Here is a 21320-nt window from a genome sequence, read left to right on the forward strand (position 1 = left end):
CCTATCTTTCAATCTTCCCTGTTACCGTATTTCCCCAATATACTTTAAAACTGCAAATATCACTAAAGTCCTCCTGATGGGAGAGAGCCAGGTCTGACCCCCAACCCTGAGCCCACTCTCCAAGGGTGACCCCTTTCAACAGTCATGTTGTTTCTTCTGCAGTTCTCCTCCATGTTTCTAAAGATATTAGTGCTGCTTTTTCTTTTCCTTCTTTTTTCCTCTTCCCCAGCCCCTGGCCACCACATCCTGTCTCTGTGGATCTGGGCATTTCATGCTAAATGGAATCTCACACTGTGTGTCCTTCTGTGTCTGGCTTCTCTCACTGAGCATGATGTCCTTAAGGTCCATCCACTTTGAAGCCTTCTGTAGTCAGAGCCTTCTTCCTTTTCATGGCTGAGTGATATTCCAGTGTGGACCAGGTTGTGTTGATCCACTAACTTGGGCTGTTTCTACCCTTTGGCTGTTGGGGATGGTGCTGCTGTGAGCATAGGGGATAGGCTCTCTCTCTTGATCTATCAGGTTTGGGAGGTCTTCCATAACCTCCTACCCATGGGAATGAGTTGGGGTTTTTTGTTTGTTTTTCTTTTTTGAGACAGAGTCTCACTCTGTTGCCCATGCTAGAGTGCTGTGCTGTCAAAGCTCACAGCAACATCAAACTCCTGGGTTCAAACTCCTGGGTCTCTTGCAGCTGTGACTCAAGCAACTAAGGTGACAGCCACATACACCTGAGCTGGCGGGTTCAAATCCAGGCCAGGCCCGCCAGACAACAAAGATGGCTGCAACAAAAAAAAGCCGGGCATTGTGGCGGGCGCCTATAGTCCCAGCTACTTGGGAGGCTGAGGCAGGAGAATTGCCTGAGCCCAGGAGTTAGAGATTGCTATGAGCTGTGATGCCTCAGCACTCTACCCAGGGTGACAACTTGAGGCTCTGTCTCAAAAAAAAAAAAAGAAACCCTCTTGCCTCAGCCTCCCAAGAAGTTGAGACTACCGGCTTGTGACAACATGCCATTTTATTTCTATTTTTAGTAGAGATGGGGTCTTGCTCTTACTCAGTCTGCTCTCAAACTCCTGAGCTTAAGCAATCCACCCATCTCAGCCTCCCAAAGTACTAGGATTATAGGTGTGAGTTGCCATCCCTGTCGGAGAATGAGCATTTAGATTCTTGGACTCCTGCCAGGAGGAGGAGGGTTATGTCACTAGTCGGAGATGACTGGCCCTGGGGTCCTGGACACTTTTTGTTTGTCCTTTTGTTAATAATCACTTCATTCTGGTCTAACTATAATGAAAGTGAAGAGATAGTAGAGCCAACCCAGGCCCCCCACCCACAGCCTCCTCACTCTCTCCTCCATCACACCCCTTTCAGCCCCTCTCTGGGGAGGTGTTGGGTGCTATTTTCATCCGCAGACATTCCTGAATAAATCTCTCAAAGGGCACTTTTTAAAACTTAAGATGCATTTTTGTATTATAGAAGATTTTCAAATATATGCCAGATAACACTGGCCTCAGAGTTATGATCCAGGCTCACTGTGTCTCCCATAAACCACCTCCCAAACCCAAACTGCCTCTGATTCCTTTTTTTTTTTTTTTGGAGAGAGAGGGTCAAGCTGTCGCCCTGGGTAGAGTGCCGTGGCATCACAACTCACAGCAACCTCCAACTCCTGGGCTTAAGCGATTCTCTTGCCTCAGCCTCCCAGGTAGCTGGGACTACAGACGCCTGCCACAACACCTGGCTATTTTTTGGTTGCAGTTGTCATTTTGTTCAGCAGGCCCGGGCAGTGTTTGAACCTGCCTGCCTTGGTGTATGTGGCCAGTGCCCTGACCACTGAGCCATGGGTGCCAAGCCTCAACATAGAAATTTGATGACACACAAACATTCAGATCACAGCAAGGTCTGAATGTCACTTTGAACATTTCACTTTACATGTGGTCTGTCAGTGTCCTTCTCCCCTCTTCCTTTCTCTGTGCAACCTCAAACCATTTTTCTTCTAGTGCATTTCAAAGCACATGATACTACTTTGCCTCCTGAATTCTGGAGCATATCACTGTGGTTAGCTCTAAAAGGGCTTTTATTTATTTATTTGAGACAGGGTTTCACTCTTGTCACTCAGACTGGAGTGCCAAGGCATCATCATAGCTCACTGCAATCTCTAACTTTGGGCTCAAGCCATCCTCCTGCTGTGGCCTCCTAAGTAGCTGACACTACTTACAGGTGCACCACCATACCGAGCTAATTTTTAAATTTTTTTTAGAGATAGAGTCTCAACTTTGTTGCCCTTGGTAGAGTGCTATGATGTCACAGCTCATAGAAACCTCCAGCTCTTGGGCTTAGTAGCTGGGACTACAGGCGCATGCCACAATGCCGGGCAATTTATTTTGTTGTTGCATTTTGGCTGGGGCTGGGTTTGATCCCGCCCCCTTGGTATATGGGGCCGGTGCCCTACTCACTGAGCCATAGGTGCTGCCCTAATTTTTAAATTTTTATTTTTTAGAGACAGACTCTCAAGCTGTTGCTGTTGCCCTGGATAGAAGGCCATGGCATCATAGCTCACAGCAACCTCCAATTCTTGGGCTCAAGTGATCCTCTTGCCTCAGTTTTTTTGTATCTTTAGTAGATCTGGCTCACGATAGCCTGTCAGCTCAAAAAATCCACCCACTGTGGCCTCCCAGAGTGCTAGGATTATAGACATGAGCCATTGCGTGGGGCCTAATTTTTATTTTATTATTATTATTTATTTTTTTTTTTTGTAGAGACAGAGTCTCACTTTACCGCCTTCAGTAGAGTACCATGATGTCACAGGACTCAACCAACCTCTAGCTCTTGGGCTTCAGCGATTCTCCTGCCTCAGCCTCCCGAGCAGCTGGGACTACAGGCGCCTGCCACAACGCCCGGCTATTTTTTGGTTGCAGTTCAGCCGGGGCTGGGTTTGAACCCGCCACCCTCGGTATATGGGGCCAGCGCCCTACTCACTGAGCCACAGGCGCCACCCCTAATTTTTATTTTTTATACTTTTGTTTATTTACCTTGTTTGAGACAGTCTCACTTTGTCACCCTCGGAAGAATGCCATGGCATCTTAGCTCTCAACAACCTCAAACTCTTGGGCTCAAGCAATTCTATTGTCTCAGCCTCCTGAGAAGCTGGGACTACAGGTGCCCGCCATAATGCCTGGCTATTTTTAGAGACGGGATCTTGCTCTTGCTCAGACTGGTCTTGAAACTGTGAGCTCAGACAATCTACCCACCTTGGCCTCCCAAGTACTGGGATTACAGGTGTGAGCCATTGTGCCTGGTCCGTTTTAAATTTTTTTTTTTTTTTTGAGACAAGAGTCTCAAGCTGTTGCCCGGGATAGAGTGCCATGAGTCATAGCTCACAGCAACCTCCGATTTTTGGACTCAAGTGATCCTTTTGCCTCAATTTTTCTTTCTTTCTTTATTTTTTTTTGTAGAGACAGAGTTTCACTTTATCACCCTCAGTAGAGTGCGTGGCATCACACAGCTCACAGCAACCTCCAACTCCTGGGCTTAAGCGATTCTCTTGCCTCAGCCTCCCAAGTAGCTGGAACTACAGGCACCTGCCACAATGCCCAGCTATTTTTTTGTTGCAGTTCGGCCGGGGCTGGGTTTAAGCCTGCCGCCCTCGGTATATGGGGCCGGCACCTTACCTCCTGAGCCACAGGCGCTGCCCCTCAATTTTTCTATTTTTATTGAAGACAGGGTCTTGCTTTTGCTCAGGTTGGTCTTGAACTTATGAGTTCAAGGGATCTGCCCACCTTGGCCTCCCAGAGCACTAGGATTATAGGCATGAACCACCGCACCCAGCCATGCAGCCTAAGTTTTATTTTTTTATTTTTATTTTTTGAGACAGAGTCTCACTATGTTGCCCTTGGTAGAGTGCTGTGATGTCACAGCTCACAGCAACCTCCAACTCTTGGGCTTAGGCAATTCTCTTGCCTCAGCCTCCCAAGTAGCTGGGACTACAGGCACCCACCACAAAGCCCCAGCTATATTCCGTTGCAGCTGTCATTATTGTTTAGCTGGCCTGGGCCCGGTTCAAACCCTCCAGCCTCGGTGTATGTGGCTGGCGCTGTCACCACTGAGCAACGGGTGCTGAGCCACAGCCTAATTTTTAAATTTTAGTAGAGAGAGACTCTTGCTAGGTTGCCCAGGCTATTTATTTATTTATTTATTTATATTTTGAGATAGTCTCATTTTGTCACCCTTGGTAGAGTGCTGGTGGCATCACAGCTTGCACAGCAACCTCAAAGTCTTCGGCTTAACTGATTCTTTTGCCTTAGCCTCCCAAGTAGATGGGACCCAAAACAATGCCCAGCTATTTTTAGAGATGAGATCTTGCTCTGGTTCAGGCTGGTCTCCAACCTGTTAGCTCAGACAATCTACCCACCTTGGCCTCCCAAGTGCTGGGATTACAGGTGAGACACCAGGCCTGACCCTTATTTTTATTTATTCATTTATTTTGCAACAAAGTCTCACTTTGTCATCCTTGGTAAAGTGTCAAGGCGTCATAGCTCACAGCAACCTCTAACTCTTGGACTCAAGCAATCCTCTTGCCTAAGCCTCCTGAGTCTAGGACACAGACACAATGCTGGGCTATTTTTAGAGACAAGGTCTTGGCTCAGTGACTGTGGCTCAAGAGGCTAAGGCGCCAGCCACATACACCTGAGCTGGCGGGTGCAAATTCAGCCCGGGCCCGCCAAACAACAATGATGGCTGCAACCAAAAATAGCCAGGCGTTGTGGCAGGCGCCTGTGGTCCCAGCTACTTGGGAGGCGGAGGCAGGAGAATCGCTTGAGCCCAGGAATTGGAGGTTGCTGTGAGCTGTGATGTTACAGTACTCTACCCAGGGTGACAGCTTGAGGCTCTGTCTCAAAAAATAAAAAGAGACAAGGTCTTGCTCTTGCTCATTCTGGTCTCAAACTCCTGAGCTCAAGCAATCTATCCACCTTGGCCTCCCAGAGTGCTAGGATTATAGGCATGAGCCACTGTGCCCAGCCAACACCCAAGCTGGTTTTAAAACTCCTGGCCTCTAGGGCCAGGCACAGTGGCTTTTGCCTGTAATCCCAGCACTCTGGGAGGCGAAGGAGAGTGGATTGCCTGAGTTTACAGGTTTGAGACCAGCCTGAGCCAGAGCAAGACCTTGTCTCTAAAAATAGCTGAGCAGGCTCAGTGCCTGTAGCTAGCCACATATATCAGGGCTGATGGGTTCGAACCCAGCCCAGGCCTGCCAAACAAGACAACTACAACAAAAAAATAGCCAGGCGTTGTGGCAGACACCTGTAGTCCCAGCTACTAGGGAGGCTGAGGCAAGAGAATTGCTTAAGCCTGAGTTTAAGGTTGCTGTGAGCTGTGACCGCACTGCACTCCACTAAGGGTGACATAGCAGCCCAAGAGCTAGAGGTTGCTGTGAGCTGTGACACCCCACAGCACTCTACTGAAGGTGACAAAAAAAAAGGGAAAAGGGTGACATAGTGAGACTCTGTCTCTAAATAAATTAATTAAATAAAATATAAAAATAGCTGGGCATTGTGGCGGGTGCCTCAGTCCCAGCTACTCAGGAGGCTGAGGTAAGAGGATCACTTGAGCCCAAGAGTTTGAGGTTGCTATGAGCTATAACGCCATGGCACTCTCCCGAGGATGACAAACTGAGACTCTCTAAAATAAAAGAAAATAAAAATAAAAATAAACTCCTGGCATCAAGTGATCCTCCCACCTCAGCTTACCAAAGTACTTTGAAGGCATGATCCACCACCTCTAGCCTAGGACTTTAAAAAATACATGGCTTCAGGGCCATTATCAATAAATCCTGCAAACATCAAACAAGCCAGTGTTCATGTATCCCTGATTGTGTGCTGACACAGGCATTCACCTCTGCTCCTGATGGCTAAAGCCCCCTGCCTCCAGACCCTCAACAGTTCAATACAATCAAACCCTCTACTACCATCCTCAGGTTTCCTCTGGACCTTCTTGGGGCAGAATCTGTCTTTTCATTTACTTATCTCTTGTTTTGCTGGAGCACATCCTCTAGCACACTAATTAGCAAAAACCTTAAAGGTCTGAAAAACTTTGATTCTTTCTTCCTCTTGACATACATTTGGGGATCTGCTATCATCTTTCCTGGGAACAGAGGCATTCTCCCTCCTAATCCTTTGGGATGTGACCCTAGACATATGTCCCCAGGATAAGCTGCAGGGTCCTAGTTCTTTAAAGACTCTGGTTCCACAATCCTGGGCATTCCCTCCTATTCTTTCTTTGAAACTTCCTTCCATTTTCCTCTGTCCCATCTGGAACTCCTGAATCAATCCTCTGTTTTCCCCTTTACTCTTCCAATTCTCAGTTCTGGCTGTTTTACTTTATTTTGTTTGTTCTGGGAGATTTCCTCTGATTTGAATCTTCCTGTGTTTTTAACTCACAAGCCCTCTCTCGTTCTCTTTCAAGTTTTTTCAGACTTTTCTTGGCTGGACACCTGTGTGCTGAGCCACTAAACCCCACCTGCCCATGCCCCAGGTGCCCCAGTGTTGGTGGCAATGGACTGGAATGAGCTGGGCTGGGTGCTGTGGCCCCCTCAGGCTTCTCTGCAGTATAGTTTCTTTGTCCATCAGAGGGAAGAGGCTTGAGTAGGGCCTGGGAGGAGAAAGGGGCAGGAAGCAAGGGAGGGCCTGAGCCCAGGACACAAGCCACCCAGCTGGGGAATAATTCTCCAGGAAATAATGAAGGGTCAGGGGGTACTTTAAGAAATGTGTGTGAACACCCACAAAGATATGTCCCAAGGCTAGCTCCACTTTGGCCTTAGTTTCCCCATCTGTCACCATCAATAGCCCTGATATTGCTCTTCCTTCCTCCACTCCAACACCCTGTCCTGCCCATACCCCACTCCTTCCCTGCTCCCTTCTCCCACCCTGATCCCCTGTATGTCAATGACTCAGCATGCACCATGGAATTTATGTTTCTCTGTCCCCTAGAATGTGGGCAGTCCACCAGGAAAGCCCACCAACCAGGTCACAACCTGCAAGGGCCTGGTGCTGGGTGCTCCCAAGTGTGTTGCTGTGGGACCCTAGGGGGACTCAAGGCTGGCAGGGGGCACATGATGCCTGGCCTCAAGTCTTGAATACCAGCTAAGACAGAGGTTTCTGCTCTGCAGGGAGACAAGGACAATGCCTGTGGCTGTAACACAAGGAAGACAGGGGTCCATCAATCCCATTACTGCAGGTGCTTCCTTGGGAGCACACTGGAGGCTGGAAGATCTGGAACTGTCCTGCCAGAGCTTGGTCCCATGGAAAGAGGTTAGGCAAACATTACTACACAGCAATTAACAATTTTAGGCATTTGGGCATGAGTGTGTGCCTATAGTCATGGCTACTCTGGAGGCTGAGGGAAGATCACTTGAGCCCAGGTTTTGAGCTGTTATGTGCTTTGCTAATCCAGTATCTGCATTATATTTGGCATCAATATGGTGACTCCTGGGAGCAAAGGACCAGCAAGCTGTCTACGGAGGAGAAAATCAGCTGAGGTCAGAAACAGAGCAGGTCAAAACTGTGCTGATCAGAGGAGGGATCACACCTGTGAATAGCTACTGCACTACAGCCTGAGCAGCATACCCAAGTCAGACCCCATCTCTAAAAAAAAAAAAAGAAAGAAAGGAAAGGAAAAAAAAATTAATTACTTGGGCATTGTGGTAAGTGCCTGTTGTCCCAGCCACTCGGGAGGCTGAGGCAGGAGGATCAATTGAGCCCAGGAGTTTGAGGTTGCTATGATCTAAGCTGATGCCATAGCACTCTAGCTTGAGCAACAGAGGAAGGGGGTTGAATGGGCCTGGGGCCAAGAGAGACATTTTAGGGTAAGGGCTCTGGGCAGAGGTACTGACCCAGGGAGGGCTTTCATCCAGGGCCTGACCAGCCCAACTGGAAGGCAGTGGGCAGTGGAAGTGATTGGAAGTGAAGGACATCTAGCAGCAGGCAGCTGTGGCTGAGGGACTATGTAGAGATGGATAGTGGTGGATAGTGGCGGAATCCCAGGAGGAGGAGCACTGTTAAGCAAAAGAGGCAGGCTGACCAGTCCTACCCAGAGAGCCTTCAGCTGGCCTGAGGTTACACAGCCCTCCAGACTTGGCCTTGGAGACTCCCGGGCAGGGAGGAAACTCCCAAAGGAGCAAAGAAGTCAGTGCAGGGGAGCTGGAGAAGAAGCCATGGGGACAGGATGGCTTTAGAGATGGACATTCCCGGCTGTGGGGCGGGAAGAGAGTGAGTCTCAAGATGGGAGGGCCCTGGTTTGTGGGACCTACCCACGCAGGGAAGCAACACTCAGTGGGGAGATCTCTAGCTTGGAGTGGGTGGGGGACACATCCCACTGGGGCAGGCAGGGAGTTGGCTTGTCTGCTGAGCCCTGAGCCCTAGAGGGTAGTGGTCTCTGGCACAGAGTAGGGATCGAACGGGAGACCTGACTTTTAAGCCCGGTGGGAAAGTGAAGGGCACTCTTTGTGCACGGGGCTGGAGTCCCTGGAAGGCTGGGGCGGAACGCGGGAGGGGGCTTGACTCCGAAGCCCGCCCGAATCCCTAGAGGTCTTGAAGAGGTCTCGGAACGACTTTGAGTTCCGACGTGTAGGTCCCTGGCAGGGAGGAGGCGGGGCAGAATGATCGTCAGGGGGACTCAGGGAGAAAGGGCCTGGAGCGGCTGGTCAGGCCCAGGGCTCTGTAGCACCTACCTGCGGCAGCGACTGCAAGAGCCAAAGCTGGGGGTCCCAACCCGAGAGCCAAGAGGAGGGGGGCGGGGTCTGATGCCAGAGCGCGACGCCGGCTCCGCCCCGCCTCCCGGCCCCCCCCTCCGCGCATGCGCCCTGCTGGCAACCCATTGTTGGGCCGCGACCTGACGTCACGGGGGCGGAGTAGAGGCGGGGCCGGGGCGGGGCCGGAGGGAGGCGGGCGGCGGGAGGGAAGGAGCGTCCCGCGCCGCCGCCGCCGCCTCGGCCGCCCAGGAGCCGCCGCAGCCGTAGCCGAGCAGCAGCCAGAGTCGCCGCCGCCGCCCGGCCCGGCCCGGCCCGGCCCGGCCCGGCCCCGAGCAGCCGCGCGCCGCCGCCGCCCCGCCCGCCCCGGCCCGCCGCGCCCGCCCCCGCCGCTGGATGCAGGCGGCCGGCGGCCGAGCTCGCAGAGGCGGAGGGCGGCGCGGGCGGCGGCGGCGGCGCGGGCGGGCGGCCGAGTGGCAGGAGCGCGGGCCCGAGCGCTAGCGCCCGCCATGCCCAGCCCCAGCAGCCAGCCCGACGGCGGTGGGGGCGGGGGCGGCGGCGGGCCGGGGGCAGCGGCCGGCAGGGACCCCAGCCCCGGTCCCCGGGCCCCGCCGCCACCCCCGCCCGAGGGCGCAGAGGAGGCCGCACCCGCCCCTCGGCCGCCGCCCGAGCCCGACGACGCGGCCGCTGCGCTGCGCCTGGCGCTGGACCAGTTGTCCGCGCTGGGGCTGGGGGACGCAGGCGACACGGACGAGGAGGGGGCGGCCGCGGGCGGTGGGGACAGTGCGGCGGCGGGGGGCGCGGGCGGCGGGGCGGTGGCTGAGCCCGCGCCCCCCGACGGGCCCGAGGCCGGCGCGCCACTGGCCGTGGCGTCTGCGGTGGCTGTGGTGCCCGGCTCTTTGCCGCTGCTGGACCCGGACGTGAGCCCCCCGCCGCCGCCACCGCCCCGGCCGTCGCCACCCGACGTGTTCGCGGGCTTCGCGCCCCACCCCACGGCCCTGGGCCCCCCGACGCTGCTAGCTGAGCAGATGAGCGTGATAGGCAGTCGCAAAAAAAGCGTGAACATGACCGAGTGCGTGCCGGTGCCCAGCTCGGAGCACGTCGCTGAGATCGTGGGTCGCCAGGGTGAGTGACCGCCGTCGGGGGCGCTGCCCCGGGGGTCCCCGCGCCGTCCGCCCTGGGGAGGGGGCCGTTCCAGCCCAGCCCAGCCTAGCCCAGCCCAGCCTCCCGCCAGTCTCCAGGTCCCAGACACGCCTCGCTTGGGCTCTGGCCTCTCAGGCCGCCTTTGCGCCTTTGTCCTGCAGCAGTCGCGGGAGAAAGTTGGGCGCAGCCCGGGTTCCCGCCCGGCCGCTGCCTTTGTCTGGGCGCTCCAGCCTAAAGGCCCTGGTGTGCACCACTGCTGTCCGAGCCCTCCCTGTCCGCAGGGACACCCCGGAGAGGGGCGCTAGGGACCAGGGGTCCTGGCCAAGCTGCGGGTGCTCCACACCCAAGACAGGCACGGGGCGGGGCATGCTCAGATTTGGAGGTGGCATGGGTGGGTCACCAGCAGGATCAAGAGAGAAGGTTGACAGCACAGAGGGTCCATTTCAACTCCCCAGCTTGGGGCCCCTGATTGGGGTGGGGGCAGGACCCAGTGGGAAAGGACATCCACCCTACTCTGGCGCCTGAGTCAAGGATTGGGGGGCTTGTGGAAGAACCGGCTATCAAAGCTACTTGTGGGATACAATCCCTAAGCCCTCTTTGGCAGGCCAGTGGGTGGCAGGCCCAGGGTGTGGGGGTCCAGAAGCGGTATTGTCAGAGCGTCCGTGTGGCCGCCCCATTGTTCTCTTTGTTAGAGAGCTAGGCTGAGATTTGCAGGGTGACATCAGGCCGGCCGCTGCTCATTGGCCCTCGAGCTGTGGGGCGGGCAGGAGGCTGGTGGGCAGTGCCCAGCCCAGCACACACCCACCACCCCATTAGTTGCCTGCCCATCCTTCTGCCTTCCTGGCCTCAACTTTCTCCTGCCTTCCCACCTGCCCCACCCGCTCCTAGCTCCCTGCTGACCGCCTGTGATCAGCCAGGTTCTAGAACTTGGGGTGGGGCCTGGGCGGGGCTTGAGGTAGTGCTGCAGGACTCTGGGTTCTTCTCACTAACAGGAGCCAGAGAAGGGTGTGGGGGCTTAAATTGCAAGGTCACCTGTCACCCTGTCTGTAAAAGCAGGGCACCCTAGGGATGCCCTCGCTACATCCCTTCCCTGGTTCTGGGTGGTTGGCACAGCAAGCCCAGTGTCTTTTGGTCATTCATGTGCTTAGCTCTTATGTGGACACATGGAGGGTCAGTCATCATGCTGGACCTAGGACCTACCACAGAGAGTGGGAGTCAGGAAGAGGGACAGGCAGTTCTCTGAACCTTGCTGGCTGCCACCCCAGGAGACCTGGCTGGACAGCTCCCCTAAGCCATCCTGTTGCTACCCGCAGTCCACACCCCAGGCAGTGGCTCTGTGTGAAGCATCCTGAGGGGTGTGGGAACAGACGTTCAAACCGAGGCCTGAAGTCACCAGGCTGATCTGCCAGTGAGTTCTGCATGAATGCATGTGTCCTGGCACCTGAAGGTCTTTTGAGAGACTGTGGTATTGGAGTTGGGTACAGGCTGTGGGGACCTGTGGCCTCAGGCTGGGCATTTTTTGGCAGGGTCATGGAGCATTGAACATGGAAACACCAGGCTCAGTCAGCCCTGACCTCCCGCATGTGCATTTGGCACCCATTTATGGGATATCAGGCTGGGTTTCTGCTGGTTGCAGTCAGTAAGGCAGGCTATGTATGTATGTGTGGGGGGAGGGGTATATAGTGGATCCTGAGAGCCCACCCTGCAAGTTGGGGTAGCCCTGTGGCCATGGGCAAATGACAGCTCTTTTCTGTGATGTTGAGACAGTACCTCCCTTGGGGTTGTTGCAAGGGTTCTTTTTTTTTTTTTTGCAGTTTTTGGCTGGGGCTGGGGCTGGGGCTGGGGCTGGGTTTGAACCTGCCAACCTGCCACCTCCAGCATATGGGGCCGGCACCCTACTCCTTTGAGCTACAGGCACCGCCCGTTGCAAAGGTTCTTATACTGCTCTGGGTGGCACACGGTTGCCACCCCAAGAGAAGGGTATGGGGTGCCAGAGATGAGACCATGAATGCCAGAACAGGTTGGCAACTTCAATAGTCCTTGCATTTCCCCCAGCTCTAGAACTATCTGTGGCTCCCAGATTCTTCCGTCCACCTAATTCTCAAGCACATCCTTCAATGTCCTTTGTGCCCTAGCTCTGCCCCCTCCTTTTCTCCGGTCACATACCTTACCCTCTTTGCTGACCTTCCCCCACCTGCAAGGACTATTGAAGCTGCCAACCTGTCCTGGCATTCATGGTCACATGAATACAGGAATACAGGAAGAGTCAGAGAAACTAGAGTTCAGATCTCAGCCCCTACCCATCTGCCCCCTTATCCGTGACCCCAGGAGCTACAGGATTTTCTCAGAAGCAGATCTTGGGTCTTACCCTCCACCCTGGGGGTCCCTGAACTGCTCATGCCTTTCTGTCAAATCCAAGGCCCAAGGCCACCCTTTTCCCTGGAGGGCAGGAGGGGTACATCTGCCTGGCCTCCATCACAGTCACACAGACCTGTTGCCAACCCTTTCTCTGAGCCCCACATACTACTCTCCAAGCTTTGTTTTTCTCAAGCCTAGAACGGGTCCAAGTGCTTTCTGGGCACACCATTGTCATTTACACCTCCTATGAGTTCTCTTGTTCCCTCTGAGCCTAAGGAGGTCTAGATCGGAGAGACATTTTCTCATCTGCTAAGGTGTCCATTTACTTGCTACATCTTTATTAAATGCCTACTGTATGCTGAGCCTGTGCTAATCTTAACCTGCTACAATTCACTGAGACCCAAGATCTGCTTCTGAGAAAATCCTGCAGCTCCTGGGGTCACAGATAAGGGGGCTCAGATGGGTAGGGGCTGAGATTTCAACCCTAGTTTCTCTGATTCTTCCTGTATTGCTGGGGGTGGGGGAAGGTCAGCAGAGAACTTCCCACCTTCCAAGGCTCCAAGGTTGGGGGCAGTGAGAGGCAGCCCTCTTTTGGATACAGGCAAAGTACAGGCTCCAAGAGGATGATGGTGGGCATCTCCCTCCAGCCAGCCAGTGAAGGTCATCAGGGAGACCCTGGCTCAGTTTGTTCATCCCCTCCTTACTTGCCAGATTTACATGGTGTCTTGGGCACATCCAACCTCAGGGACTGCCTTGCCCTGCAAGTTCTTGTAGAATGGACCCAGGGCATTCTTTTTTTTTTTTTTTTGAGACAGTCTCATTCTGTCGCCCTCAGTAGAGTGCTGTGACATCACAGCTCACAGTAACCTCCAACTCTTCAGCTTGAGCAATTCTCTTGTCTCAGCCTCCCAAGTAGCTGGGACTATAGGCGCCCGCCACAATACCTGGCTGATTTTTGGTTGTAGTTGCCACTGCTGTTTTAGCTGGCCAGGGCGGGTTTAAACCTGCCACCCTTGATATATGGGGCCGGCGTCCTCCCCACTGGGCCACAGGCACCGCCCAACCCAGGGCATTCTTGGTCATGGTTTAGTCTCTGGTACCTTGCACAGGGCCTATCACACAGTAGATGTTCAGTAACCATCTACTGTGTGAATGAATGATGTAGTCAGAGCTTGGGCTGAAAGCCACCGAGGGCTCCCTCCCTTGCTGCTCTTGTCACAGACTGAGGACAGAGGTCTCAGAGTACTTCCCTCAGTGGAAGAAAGGCCCCCAAAGCCCACTGTTCTTTCCTCCTACTCCCAGTGGATTCAGGTGCTTTTCTGGTGGCTGGGGATAGTGCTGCAGTGTTATAGGGACCATGCCTTGGTTCTCTTATCTGATGTTCCTATTTCACAGCTGAGCCACCTTCCCTTCCTCCCCCACAGACCACTAGCCAGGACCGGCTCCCATGCTGGCCTGGCTCAGGGGACAACTGTATTCTGTGCTAGCTACTTCATCAAGGGCTGCCATATGTTGGACTGAGTTTTAGTGATGGCCACTTGTCCCAGCTTCATCCTGCTTCCGGAATTCTGCCCTTGCTGTTCCTTCAGCCACTCTCCCTAGGTACATGGCCTCTTTGTGGCTGTGTTAAACTCCTCCAGCTGTCAATCCCCAGCAGCAGTTTCTGTTCCCAGACCCAGCCGTCTGATTTTATTGATAACTTTGTACTGGGGATCGCCTGCAGTCAGGACCCCAGACAGGGTTAGATGAGTAATGTCCACTGATAGAAGCTCTGTTTGGGGCCCTGTCCTTGGAGGGAAAGATTTGGCTTTGTTAGGGTAGGAGTGGGTTTGGGGATAAGTCAGCTGCTGCCCCTGGGCAGTCACCCAATTCCCAGGCATACCAGGCTCTCTGAGTTGGAATTCTGGAGGCTGGGCTCAGGAATCTGTATTTTAGCCTGCATCAACCCTCAGCTGGCCCTAGGATCCCTCTGGGGTCCTTGTCATTCTGGCCTGGCTGTGTCTGACCCACTGGGGCAGGGGTGTGGCTAGGGTCACTCCTATAGCCCTGACTTCATGGCCTAGCTCTACCGCCTCTCAGGGTCTTGACATGGGTGGGGTTTGGTCCTAGCTAAGCAAAGCTGGTGAACTGGGTCTCTTAGCTGTGAGGTCTACACCCAAGACCACCATCTGGGATGGGGTCAAGATGGAGAAAGGTGGGGTGTAGGCTGCTGGATCCCTTCCTGCCCTAACTCATCCACAGCTCCCATCACTGTCCTCAGTTCTTCCCACTGGCGGGTCACCTGTCACCTTCACTTTGGTCCCTTTCCAAACCTCTCCCTGTCCACCTTCAGCTCCCAAATTTATCATCTCATTTTTATGTGACCCACAACTTGTGAGTTCAGCTGTGGCCATGTCAGCGTACCCCCCCTCACATGTGACTTTTTGGGGCCTGGGGAGATGGGAGGACTCCATAGTAGAAACCTCCCAGCTAGGTCTGCTCTCCACCAGCCCCAGTCAGGGTAAGCTTCCTGAAGGAGGGGACACTAGGCTGAGATGTGCAGAGGAATGAGAGGGTGGTGGCAGTGAGGAAAGTGTTACAGGTAGGAAGGTCAAGTGTGGCCGGTGCAGGGGGCTACTGTCCTCCTTTGGGTGGGTCCCCCTGCCTCATTCACCCCTGCTGAGCCACTGAGACCCCTGCCTTCCAAGCCCCATGTCTTCTGGCCCAAGTACCTTCTCTTTGGCTTCTTCCTGCTGAAATATGCTTGTTCAGCTAATTTTGTGTCTTTTGCTACTAGAGAGTTTAGTAACACTGTTATCCTGTCATTGCCATCCTCTGATTATATTGAAACAATATCCTTGTGTACCTGTGTCTCTGCCTTCTCAGAGCCTGGGAGCTGTGTGGCAGGGAGGTGGGGTGGGGGCAGGGACGTCTGAGACCCCAGGAAGGCCATACCTGGCCTTTATACTTTAAGGAGTGCCTAGAAAGTGAGTGAAGATGCCCTTCCACACACCTCTGAAAGACTGTTCTCATCACAGGTCAGATTGCCCCAGCCCAGCCCAGCCCAGCCGGCAACAATGGAGCCACTGTGCTATGTCCCTTACACTCCACCTCAGGAACACCTGGGGCCTTTTGAGGAGGTGCTGTGAGCACCTCAGGAGGCTGCCACTGCCGCAAGGCCTAGGCTTTCCTTAGGTGTGGGCCTTGGCAGCCTACGGGGGTCCTTTGGCTGGAAGAAAATCGTAGGTGATCTCCACAGCTTGAGCTTGAGCTTCCTGCTACTGGACAGGGAGTCACTGTCAGAGGATCTCTGTTTGTTTCCTAGGGCTGACCAGGTGTCTTGAAACAATAGAAATTTACTCTTTCCCAGTTCTGGAGGATAAAAGTCTGAAATCAAGGTGGTGGTAGGGCCAAGCTCCCTCTGCAGCTTCAAGGGAAGGATCCTTCCTGCTTCTGCCAGCTCGTGCTAACTCCTGGCAGACCTTGGTGTTCCTTGGCTTGTAGACGCATCCCTCCAGTCTGTGCCTGTCTGGCACACAGCCACCTCCTGTGTGGGTGTCTCTGTGTGTGTCCTCTCTTATAAAGACACCATCAGATTGGATTTAAGAGCCACACTAATCCAGGATGTCCTCCTTTTAACTAATTATATCTCCAGAGACCCTATTTCCAAATATGATCACTGTCTTAGTCCTTTCCTGTGGTTGTAAGAGCATACCTTAGACTGGGTAATTTTTATTTATTTATTTATTTTTGAGAGTCTTACTATATCGCCTTGGTAGAGTGCCATGGCGTCACAGCTCATAGCAACCTCAAACTCTTGGGCTTAAGCAATTCTCTGGCCTCAGCCACCTGGGTAGCTGGGACTACAGGTGCCTGCCACAATACCCGGCTGTTTTTTGTTGCAGTTTGACCAGGGCTGGGTTTGAACCCGCCACCCTCAGTATATGGGGCCTGTGCCCTCCTCACTGAGCCGCAGGTGCTGCCCAACCTGGCTATTTTTGTTGCAGTTGTCATTGTTGTTTAGCTGGCCCAGGCAGGATTCAAACACTTGGTATATGTGGCTGGCACCATAACCACTGTCCCATGGGTGCGGAGCCATAGACTGGGTAATTTATAAACAACAACATTTTATTATTGCTCATGATTCTGGAGGCTGGGAAGTCCAAGAACATGGTGCCAGCAGGCACAGTGTCTGATGAGGGCCTGTTCCTCACAGCACCTTCTGTTTCTTCATGTGGCAGAGGGGGCAAGGGAGCTTGCTGGAGTCTCTTTTATGAGGGAACTAATCTTGTGATGAGGGTGGAGCCTTTACCACATAATCAGTCCCCTAAGGCCCCCACCTCTTAACATTGTTACACTGGATATTAGTTTCCAAGGTGTGAATTTGCGGGTAAGGACATTCACACTAATACATTCTGAAGTTTAGGGGGACATGAATTAAGGAGACACTTTTTAATCCACAGGCATGTTTTCTTTGGCTTCTTGTTTGTTTGCCAACCCCCAGAAACCCAGAGGGAAAACTGAGGATGGAGAAGGAAGGACATGGCATATCTGAGAATAAGCTGTGAGGAGCACAGGCTGGGAAATGGGGCTTCTGAATTAGCCGTGATCACTGGCCCTGCAGCCCGAATTTTGAAGGGGCTATCCTGGGCTGGGGACCCTGGTCACCATGTCTCTCTTCTTCCTCACAGGCTGTAAGATCAAGGCTCTGCGTGCCAAGACGAACACATATATTAAGACACCTGTGCGTGGGGAGGAGCCCGTCTTCATCGTGACTGGCCGCAAGGAGGACGTGGAGATGGCCAAGCGCGAAATCCTGTCAGCTGCGGAGCACTTCTCCATGATCCGCGCCACCCGCAGCAAGGCGGGCGGGCTGCCAGGCACTGCCCAGGGCCCGCCCAATCTGCCAGGACAGACCACCATCCAGGTGCGCGTGCCCTACCGAGTGGTGGGGCTGGTGGTGGGGCCCAAGGGTGCCACCATCAAGCGCATCCAGCAGCGGACGCACACATACATCGTGACGCCCGGGCGCGACAAGGAGCCGGTGTTTGCTGTGACCGGCATGCCCGAGAACGTGGACCGGGCGCGTGAGGAGATTGAAGCGCACATCACACTGCGCACCGGTGCCTTCACCGACGCCGGTCCTGACAGCGACTTCCATGCCAACGGTACCGACGTCTGCCTAGACCTTCTTGGGGCAGCTACCAGTCTCTGGGCCAAGGCCCCCAATCCAGGACGGCGGCACCCCACAGCCACGGCTGGTCTCCGCGGGGACAGTGCCCTAGGTGCCCCAAGCACCCCTGAGGCCTTCTACACGGGCAGCCGCGGGGGACCACCAGTGCCAGACACAGGCCCTGCCAGCCCCTACAGTAGCACCGGCAATGGGGGCTTCACCTTTGGTGGGGACGGCCCTGGTGCCCCTGGAGGGACTGCTGCCCCTGAGGACTGCGACTTCAGTTTCGACTTCTTGGCTCTGGACCTGACCGTGCCCGCTGCAGCCACCATCTGGGCCCCCTTTGAGCGGGCCCCACCCCTGCCCGCCTTTAGTGGCTGCTCAGCTGTGAACGGGGCCCCAGCGCCTCCTGCCACCAGCGCCCGGCGCAGCAGCGGGACAGGGACCCCCAGCCACTCGCCCACACTGCCTGAGCCCGGTGGCCTGGGCCTGGAGCTTCCCCTGGCCCGCCGCGGTGCCCCCGACCTGGTGGGTGCGCTTCCCTGGCGGCCCCCTCAGGGCTCCCTGCCCTTTCCTGGCGGTACCGCCTTCTCAGCAGCCTCCTCACTGCCCAGCAGCGCCCCAGCAGCCTCCTGCTCCCCGCTGGACTCCAGCACCTCCGAGAGCAACCGCAAGCCCTCAACAGCCGCAACCGTGGCCCCTGGGCCCCCGGCGACGTCAGCCTCCCCAGCCTTGGCACGGGAGTGCGTGGTGTGCGCCGAGGGCGAGGTGATGGCCGCGCTGGTGCCCTGCGGCCACAACCTCTTCTGTATGGACTGTGCTGTCCGAATCTGCGGCAAGAGTGAGCCTGAGTGTCCCGCATGCCGCACCCCGGCCACCCAAGCCATTCATATCTTTTCTTAGCACGGGCCTCTATGTGGCCCTGGGCTGGCTGCCACCAGGGCCAGCTGCAGGCAACAGGGGTGGGCAGGGCCAGGGGCGAGGGGGGCCAGACCTGGGCCAGGGGGACCGGGCCAGTGTTTACAGACGAGCTTTAACTCCTGTCCCAAGCGTGGAGACTGCGAGCCCGCGACCCGGCTGCACCTCATTTCTTAACAAATAACAGTATTGAGTCCACAGGTTACAATAAACCAGAGAGAAAAGGTCTCCTTGCACTTTTATTTAAGACACCCCCACCTCCAGGGTGATCTGTAAAAAAAGAAAAAAAGAAAACACAATTTTTACAACTCTTGGTGTGCTCCTTTTGTACACAGCAGTTTTCTGATTTCACAGTTTGTTCTCAGCGGCCTCAGACTGTGTAGACATTTCTGCAAGGAGGATAGTGACATTTTTATTCCCTTTTCCGGGCTAACCGTTTACCCTTTTGTAAGTCAGCCACGCTAGGCTGGAGGGGGGCGGGGGGCAGGGTCCAGGGGCTCCCAACCAGAAATTTCTAACTTCTTTTTTTGTTTTAATTATTAATCCCCTTCCTGCTGTGGTTTCTGTTGTCATTTTTTAATTTTTTTTTTTTTTTTTTTTTTTTTTTACTTTTTACCTCGTGTATATGTAGGGAATTTATAGGGAAATATGTACTTTATGGAATAAATTTTAAGAACTAAAATATATTTTATTTTAAATAAAGTAATGGACCTTTAATCTTACACAGCTAAATTACTGATTATATATTTGCTGAGCTGATTTAAGGGTTAAAAAATTGTATCAAGAGTTTTATTTTTTGACTTCAAAGCCTTCTTAATAAAGTCTTTTTACTACATGTGAACACACGTCTTTGGCGTGGTATGGGGGGGTGAACACCTGGGAGGATGACCCCAGGGGAAGGACACTCGGGTCTACTCCTCAAACTTAGACATTGGGATCTAGGCCTTTACCCAACCAAGTACTGTACTCACCCAGCCAAGTACCGATGAGGGGATCAGATCTGTGTGGGGAAGGGGTCCAGCCAGGCCCCCTTCTCTGAGGCTGCCCATATTTCAACTGGCATCTGACCATTGGAGAGGAAGCAGAGTCAGGTGTCCCTTTTTGGAGACATCTTCTCAGCTCTCTGGTGTGTCTGAATGGCTCACCAGTCATTGTGTGGCCTGGGGAAACTGAGGTCTGAAAGTCCCTCTCCCAGAATTGGCCCCAATGCCTTCTAGTTGGTGAAGTATGCCCGAGAGATGAGGTGTCCACCAGATACAGCTCTTCAGGAGGTGAGGACAGAGGGTCATAGGCTAGGCCACCAACAGCAGGTGCCAGCAACATTCTGAGGAGGGACTGAAACCCCAACATGCATGAGGCATAGTGCTCCTCTGGGGACACGGCAAGGGCTGGAGGTGGCTGCAGGCCTGAGGAGTGGGGGCCCTGAAGTCAGGCCTAGAACCCACTAGGAAATCTAGGACCATGTGGAAAGAAGGCCTGGAAGCTTCTAGGAGGAGGTTAGGGTTCAGAAACTAGGAATTCCAGGGCTCATATGAGAGAAGAAGCAACCAGAGCCGGACACCCTTGGGCTCCTGAACAGGAGGCCCCCCACCTCCTGTTCCTATGGCTGCTCCTATGTCCAAACTCCTGGTCTGTGAGAGGGGTGCATAAGAATAAGACATGGCCCCTGGCACTTGTGAATGGGTTTTCTTATTTGGAAAGATTTTTTTGCAGTTATAATTAAAAATCTCAAGATGAAATCACCCTGAAATAGAATGAGCCCCAAATCTAGTGATGTGTCACTATAAGAGAAGTGCTGGGTGCAGTGGCTCATGCATGTAGTCCCAGCACTTTGGGAGGCTATGGCAGGAGGATAGCTTGAGGCCAGGAGTTTGAGACTAGCCTGCAACATAGTGAGGACTCTGTCTTTTATTTTAATTTTTATTATTTTCTTTTGAGACAGAGTCTCATTTTGTCACCCAGGGTAGAGTGCTGTGGCGTCACAGCTCACAGCAACCCCAGACTCGGGCTCAAGTGATTTTCTTGCCTCAGCCTACCAAGTAGCTGAGACTACAAGCGCCCGCCACAACACCCAGCTATTTTTAATGAGAGGATCTCACTCGGTCTCAGGCTGGTCTCAAACTCATGAGCTCAGGCAATCCACCAGCCTCTACCTCCCAGAGTGCTAAGATTACAGGCATGCGCCACCGTGCCTGGTGACCCTGTCTCTTAAAGAAAAAATGTTTAAAAAATTATCCTGGCATGGTGGTGTGCATACCTGTAGTCCCAGCTACTCAGGAGGCGAAGCCGTAGGCTCACTTGCGCCCAGGAGTTCCAGGCTGCAGTGAATTATGATGACACCACTGCACTCCAGTCTGGGCAAGTGTGGTGGGTGTTGCCCAGGGCTGAGACTGGAAAGGGATGAAGAGACTGGACAATGAACCAGGGCACGGCTAGGCCCAGGGTTTGGGTCCAAGTTCAGACTGGTCAAGAGCCCTTCCCAGCGGTTTCTGAGAGTTGTGATGATAGATGGGAGTGGGATCTTCCCAACCAGGGCCAAAGATAGAGGTGTGACCATGCTGGTTTGAGGACACACTGTCCCAGGGCTTCCAGAGACATCTGAGGGGTGTGCTCAGCTGAGAAGTGGGAATCTGGAGCTTCTGTGGTCCTCAGAGAGAACCTAAGAGATGGCCAGAGCTGGATTTTTTTTTTTCCTGAGATAGGGTCTTGCCCTGCTGCCCAGGCTGGAGTGCAGTGGTGTCACAACTGCAGCCTCCAACTCCTGGGCTCAAACGATCCTCCTGCCTCAGCCTCCTGAGTAGCTGGGACTACAGGCATGGGCCACCATGCATTGCTAAATTTTGTATCTTTTTTTTTTGAGACGGAGCCTCAAGCTGTCCTCCAGGTAGAGTGCTGTGCCATCACAGCTCACAGCAACCTCCAACTCCTGGGCTCAAGCGATTCTCCTGCCTCTGCCTCCCAAGTAGCTGGGACCACAGGAGCTCGCCACACCCGGCTATTTTTTGGTTGCAGCCGTCA

At 53.9% G+C, this 21320-nt stretch overlaps 1 protein-coding gene across 1 annotated transcript; it reads left to right on the plus strand.

Moving 5' to 3' along the window:
• Positions 1–9153: 9153 nt before the first annotated feature.
• Positions 9154–19143, plus strand: MEX3D (mex-3 RNA binding family member D). Its single transcript, XM_053581270.1, has 2 exons — positions 9154–9856; positions 16903–19143. The coding sequence occupies exons 1-2, from the start codon at positions 9241–9243 to the stop codon at positions 18285–18287; spliced, it is 2001 nt and encodes a 666-aa protein (XP_053437245.1). The 5' UTR covers positions 9154–9240; the 3' UTR covers positions 18288–19143.
• The last annotated feature ends 2177 nt before the right edge of the window (positions 19144–21320 follow it).

The sequence above is a fragment of the Nycticebus coucang genome, chromosome 2 (assembly GCF_027406575.1).
Source record: "Nycticebus coucang isolate mNycCou1 chromosome 2, mNycCou1.pri, whole genome shotgun sequence".
NCBI classification, from domain to species: domain Eukaryota; kingdom Metazoa; phylum Chordata; class Mammalia; order Primates; family Lorisidae; genus Nycticebus; species Nycticebus coucang.